At 35.4% G+C, this 6,597-nt stretch overlaps 1 protein-coding gene across 1 annotated transcript; it reads left to right on the top strand.

Moving 5' to 3' along the window:
- The first annotated feature begins 439 nt into the window (after window positions 1–439).
- On the top strand, window positions 440–2,834 carry LOC137837408 (sucrose transport protein SUC8). Its single transcript, XM_068646389.2, has 4 exons — window positions 440–1,867; window positions 2,047–2,110; window positions 2,202–2,245; window positions 2,387–2,834. The coding sequence occupies exons 1-4, from the start codon at window positions 671–673 to the stop codon at window positions 2,567–2,569; spliced, it is 1,488 nt and encodes a 495-aa protein (XP_068502490.2). The 5' UTR covers window positions 440–670; the 3' UTR covers window positions 2,570–2,834.
- The last annotated feature ends 3,763 nt before the right edge of the window (window positions 2,835–6,597 follow it).

Genomic DNA, 6,597 nt, shown 5'->3' with positions numbered 1-6,597 from the left:
TTTACCTCTGTAACAAGAATAAGGCTTTTCCATCCTTAAGCACCCCTTCTCTACCACATGAAGAAGAATTGGCCTTAGCACGTCTTGATAGAAGTCTCACTGATCTTCTCGGGAAGGATATCGAATCCCCCAGTTCAAAGAGCCCTTTCAATTTTCGTCTTCGTGGTGGGGTGGTTGTGATGCCTCCTACGGTTGCTCCCTCCGCAAGGTCCAATGGCAGCGTTCTTTCAATTTATTTGTTTATTAAGAATGTGTTTTTATGCAGTGTCAAGGCATGGTATGAGAGTCCATTTTTGTCTGCTATATTTTAGAGAAATGTTTCTTTTGACCAGGAATAAATGTGAATCAGTAAATAACATACCTTTTTTTTTAGTGTTGACGGTGTTAACCTATGAGCACCCTATTTTAAGTTGCTTTGGTTTTGTTTGTGGATGATATTGATTGTAAATTGTTTGTTATACATAACCTTAAACAGTGTTGTGATAAAATAAGAAAAGTACCCAAAATGGGATACCCTGAAATGTTCTATATAAACATCCCAAATGTGTGAGTTTTAATAAGAGCATTTCTCTCCTCCAAGGTCACCAGGGAGAGAGGTCGAGAAGGCAAAAAGCACATTTCTCATCTCTCCTTGGGTTTTAGGCCTCCCTCATAATAATTAATAGTAATAATGGAGGAGCAACCCAAACTTGAACCTAGTCCTCTCCGAAAAATGGTGGCGGTTTCTTCCATCGCCGCCGGTGTACAATTTGGGTGGGCCTTGCAACTCTCCCTTCTAACTCCATATGTACAAACCCTAGGAGTTCCTCACGCCTGGGCCTCCTTCATTTGGCTCTGTGGCCCCATCTCCGGCCTCTTAGTTCAGCCCATTGTAGGCTACAGCAGTGACCGATGCCAATCTCCTTTCGGACGCCGCCGTCCCTTTATCCTCACCGGCTCGCTCGCCGTCGCCGTCGCCATTATCCTAATTGGCTACGCTGCCGATATAGGACAACTAGCTGGCGATGACATCACCCAGAAAACCCGTCCACGTGCCGTTGCCATCTTCGTTGTTGGCTTCTGGATCTTAGATGTTGCCAACAACATGCTCCAGGGTCCATGCCGCGCCTTCCTCGGTGACTTGGCTGCCGGCGACCAGAAAAAGACGAGAACCGCCAACGGCTTCTTCTCGTTTTTCATGGCTGTCGGCAACGTCCTGGGCTATGCCGCAGGATCCTACGACGGTCTCCATAAGATTTTCCCTTTCACAGAAACCGAGGCATGCAACGTCTTCTGCGCAAACCTAAAGAGCTGCTTCTTCTTCTCCATCGTTCTTCTTCTTTCTTTGTGCAGTATCGTTCTCACTTGCGTGAACGACCCTCAGTACATACCCTCAAAACAGGAGGAGGCTGAGGATGAAGGGAAGACGCACTTTTCGTGCTTCTTGGGAGAGTTGTGCGTTGCATTCAAGGGACTGCAGAAGCCAATGTGGATGCTGATGCTGGTGACCGCTATTAACTGGCTTGCGTGGTTCCCTTATGTGTTGTTCGACACTGACTGGATGGGTCGTGAGGTGTATGGTGGTGATGTTGGGCAGAAGGCATATGATGCTGGTGTTCATGCTGGTTCTTTGGGACTCATGTTGAACTCAGTGGTGCTCGCTGTGATGTCTTTGGGTGTTGAACCGTTGGGTCGCTTGGTTGGTGGAGTCAAGTGGTTGTGGGCAATGGTTAATGTTATTCTTGCAGCTTGCTTGGCATTGACCGTGCTCATCACAAAAATCGCTGAGCAGCAACGAGCACTTAACCCTGCTCTCATTGGAGACCCCTCCATGGATGTGAAAGGTGGAGCCATGGCATTCTTCTCCGTCCTTGGTATTCCTCTTGCGGTAAGCTTTCTATCTTTTCTCACCATTCATGCAACAACATATTAGGTTTTCCTTCCATCACCACTTCATTGGATAAAAGTCAGCAGCATTTTCAATAAAATCTGAAAAATACTTTTCATTTGTATCGAACTAGAACCATTGTTTATCTTGCTGTAAACTAATACTCTCTGGGTATCCAGGTTACGTACAGTGTTCCCTTTGCTCTAGCATCTATCTACTCCAGCAGCTCAGGAGCAGGACAAGGTAACTATATACACAGTTAGCATTTGAAAAGGGTGATTGAATGCTTAAGCCCATCAAGATGTTTAACTTTTGTTTGCTTCAAAACTTTCAGGTTTATCTTTGGGTCTTCTCAATGTAGCAATTGTGATCCCTCAGGTTAGAATCCATTTACTTCATATATATTGGCATCTAATTACAGTCTTTTTCATAAGTGTATCAAGAAGTTGATGATAGAACATAGACAACTTCCTTGGACCAACGAATTTTAATGAAGAGTTATATATTTGGTTTTGACAGATGATTATATCGGCAATTAGTGGACCATGGGATGCTTGGTTCGGTGGTGGCAACTTGCCGGCGTTCGTGTTGGGCGCAGTGGCGGCCGCCGTCAGTGCCATACTAGCAGTTGTTCTGCTTCCAACCCCTAAGAAAGAGGATGAAGCAAAGATTTCCAGCCTCTCCATGGGGAGTTTCCATTAGTGGCTAGAGCTCGGTATGCTGTACTTTGCCCCATGCATGGAGATGGGAAGAAAACAAAAAGAATGGAGCCTTTATATTGAAGATGGTGTACATGTGCATAAAAATTAGCTATTAGATTCTTGAAAAGTTTCCATAGCTTCTTATTCTTACCTTGTGCAAATATTCAAATTCTTTAGATAGTTTGGTATGACACTTACTCCGAAAGTTTTGGGGAAACATCTTCAAGTTCAAAAGAGATATAAAAAATTATATATTTTTTCTTCCAGATTCCAATTTTCACTATGCAACCACTTCTGTTTAAGATTCATGGAAGTATGCTATACTACTGCTTTAACTTTAGCTGAAATTGTATCATGCACTCACAATTTTAGTTTAAAACATTAAAAAAATTAACTCGATATCACTAATGAAAGAAGTATTTTTAATTTATTTTTCGCCAATAAAAAACTAATGAAACTTGTCTCTCACTTAAATGACTTTTTCAAATACACAAAAATTATTGTTAGCATTCACAACTTCAGTTGAGAGTCTTCTTACCTGATTTTGAAGTTTGTTTATGGAACAACATTCTTCACAACTCAACTTACCCATGAATGTAATTTTAAAAAAATATACTCCATTTCGATAATATTTAATAAAATATGCACTAATTTCCATAAATTTTCTGAAAAGTTAAACTATTTTAATTGGGTATATTATTTTCCACTTTGTATTCACATGTTAGTATCCTGAGTTGTAAGAAAAGAAAATTCTAGATGATGATACTTTGGAATTGTTTCATTTTTCTCTTAAACTCAAGATACAACTAGATAAATTATAATTATAATTATAGTATTTTATTTATATTTATTATTATTATTATTATTATTATTATTATTTTATATAATATTTTATTATGAAAAACAAATCACTAAAACATCATTAAATAGAAATCAATTTTTAGATAAAAAAAAATAGTCATTTGACTAAATTAGATAGTATTGTAGAGACTAAAAAATTTGGTATCTAAAGTAGTTTCTATTATTAATAAAACTTGTAAATTAGTTTCTAAGTTAGTATCAAATTAGCTACCAACTTTAGAATATAAAATAATTTATAGCTAAAATTTTGATAGTTAATTCAATACCAATTTAGAAACTAGTTTATAAATTTTATTAACAATAGAAACTACTTTAGATACTAATAAATTTTGTAGTCTTTAAAATTGTATCTAACTTAGTCAATATAGTGACTAATTATATTTTGTCTCTAAAGTTAGTTTCTATTTAATGATTTTCTTGTACTGAATGAATTTTACATTATTTTTCCAAGACTCTACCATCTCAAGCTACCATTATTTCTTACTTCTAAATTTAATTACAATATTATTTGGAAAAAAGTTGTGAATAATTAAAAAAATCTTTATGGCTTAATTCAACGTTGGAATAATTTCTTTTTTATGCTCAAGGAAATATGATTTTTTTACGAAAGTGAAGCAATTTTATTGTTTTTTTTTTGTTACTGAAATGAGTTTCTTTTTTAAAATTTATGGATTAGGGTTAGTCGTTCCAACATGGAACGACTTCAATATGAAGAAGTTGTGTCATGATGGTACGATTTTTATCATATCAAAGTGAATTCGTGTCACGACTTTAGTAGTGAAGATAAATTTGTGTCACCTTGACACGTCATTGATTAGTTTTTTTTTTTTTTTTTAAGTAAAGTTGTGGCTAGGTGGCATGACTTCTTTGTAATTGGGTTTTAAATAAATTCATGCCTCCTTGACACAAAGTCTGTATAAGTCAATTTTTTAGGTTATATTGCATACATATTTTAAATAAAAAAATATTAATATATAATTTATGTAAATAGTAGAGAAATTTGATGTAAATAGTAATATTTAATTATAGTTTAAATGAGGCCTAATTACTGGGGACTTTGTTCAATTTAGTCCCCACATTTTTTTTAAATTAAAGTAGTTTAAAGTTATTTAAAAGTGATTCAATTTGGTGTCTTCCATTAAATTGAGTTTAACGACGTTAAGTGGTGTCAAAGTGACATACAAAGTGGCACAATAAGGCACACATGGATTTACACATCACTTGTATGCATTTACTGTTGAACCAAGTGGTGTTCAAGCTTTGAAGAATCCAAATCTTTTGAAGGATGTTGAAGTCTTTGTTGTGCTTGGTGTTGCTGTGCTGGTTTAGCTTAGTTCTGGGGTAGTTTGAATGTTGTAATCCACCCTTTGATTAAATCTAAAGCATAAGCATCTCAATCTTTGTGAAAGTAAAATGTTTTCAAACTAAGTTAAAACAACCGATTGTTTTGTCGAAACAACCGATTGTTTATACTTAGGTGTTTTGAGAAAAAGATTGAAAACTGTTTTTAAAATGGTTGAACTGTTAAGTACCAAAACAACCGATTGATTCAATGAAACAACCGATTGTTTGTTTTGGGACCATAACAGAAAAACTGTTTTCTCTTTGACTGAGCTTTAAATGATTTAACTGAATACGCTCCAGTCATTAAATGCTTTGACCAATCTTTTAATGCAATTTAAGAGTTTGTTAAGATTTGATAACAAACTACATCTTTGAATAAATTCAGAAAAACAGATTAGACAATCAATCTTTGACAAGTTTTCACTAAGAGTTTTTGAGTTTTTCAAAGAGCTGAGATTGCTAAGAGTGTGTGATTGATCAAAGTTGTGGAATAGGATTCTGCTTGTATTGATTTCAGATTATCTTCTGTAACAAGTGTAATCCTTGTACTCTCTGTAAAGACAAGTTTTGTTTATGTGTTTGCTAAGATTGGTTGTTGTGTAAGTGATCAAGGTGTGATTGCTTAGTGGATTTCCTCAGGGTTTCTGAGAAGACTGGATGTAGCTCTGGATTTGGAGTGAACCAGTATAAACAACTGTGTACAATCTCTCTATCCTTATCTCTTTAAATTCAGTTTTGTTAATTGATAACTGGTATAAACAACCGATTGTTTTTCCAGTATTGTGCTTTTGCTTTATGTTTTGAAAAACTGAATTCTTAATCAAGGTTTTCTTGAAGAATTTTGATTCTAGGCTTAAAAGTTTACGAAAATCCTTCTTAAACAATTCACCCCCCTCTCGTTTAAGGCCATATATTCTAACATTTACTGCGGTGAAAAATTTGTGCATTTGATTAGCATGAAGGGGAAAGAAATTAGGGATTGTACTTTGTACAAGTGATTGGGAGATTTGGAGTTTTGTATTAGGCATTGTAGTGGAAGGATCGTTGGTATTGTCGGCTCGTGCAGTTTGTGCAACAACATTTTGTTGGCAAGGTTAGTGTTTCTTTGTTTTCATTTGCATTGTTGATAATTGTCATATTTACGTAATATTTCATATTAAAATAAAATCACTTGTGGATATTAATTGATAAAATACCTATAATATAACCCCTAATTTATGAATTTAAACATTTTTATATATTTGTCATTATAATTTGAAAATAATGATTTATTCTCAAATTTGTGTTAATTTCAAGATTTTAGGGATGGAAGGGCAAAAGGAGAATAGACAAAGATAAAAAAGGGAATGTTGGAATTCTCTAACACTCGCCCAAGCTAGAAGTTCCTAAAGGATCTCGCCTAAGCGAGATCATTCCATAGACGTTGGGCCTATTTTCGTCTATCTCGCCCAGGCAAGCCTAAACATGCCCAAGCGAGAAGTCACTTAGCCTAAGCCGAACTAGGTTAAATATGAAGCGTGAGGGACAACCATAAACATCAATTGGGAGAATAGGAGGTGATAGAAATCCTAGAGGAGACAACCGTAAAGGAGAAACATCTTGGATCTTTTTTTCTTGTTTTCCATGCTTGTACTGGCCAACATGACTAGCTAATTCTACCCTTTGGGATTGAGATTAATTTGTTCAAACACTTATATATTGAGGTGATATTTAAATATAATATTTTGTTCTTGATTGATGATTGGTACTGTCATTTTATTTGTAATGCTTGTTTACCATGATCAAGATCATTATATTTGACTAGAAAGTACTTATAAATTTATG

The sequence above is a fragment of the Phaseolus vulgaris genome, chromosome 4 (assembly GCF_051622355.1).
Source record: "Phaseolus vulgaris cultivar YP4 chromosome 4, ASM5162235v1, whole genome shotgun sequence".
Taxonomy (NCBI): Eukaryota; Viridiplantae; Streptophyta; class Magnoliopsida; order Fabales; family Fabaceae; genus Phaseolus; species Phaseolus vulgaris.
The sequence above is the reverse complement of the archived record's forward strand: the minus strand, read 5'-3'. Positions and strand labels throughout refer to the sequence as shown.

Excerpts from the sequence above, each read along its gene's own strand:
- LOC137837408 (XM_068646389.2), top strand. The coding sequence starts at position 671 with ATGGAGGAGCAACCCAAACTTGAACCTAGTCCTCTCCGAAAAATGGTG. Across the intron at positions 1,868-2,046 it reads TCCTTGGTATTCCTCTTGCG|GTTACGTACAGTGTTCCCTT; the intron begins GTAAGCTTTCTA and ends CTGGGTATCCAG. Across the intron at positions 2,111-2,201 it reads CAGCTCAGGAGCAGGACAAG|GTTTATCTTTGGGTCTTCTC; the intron begins GTAACTATATAC and ends CAAAACTTTCAG.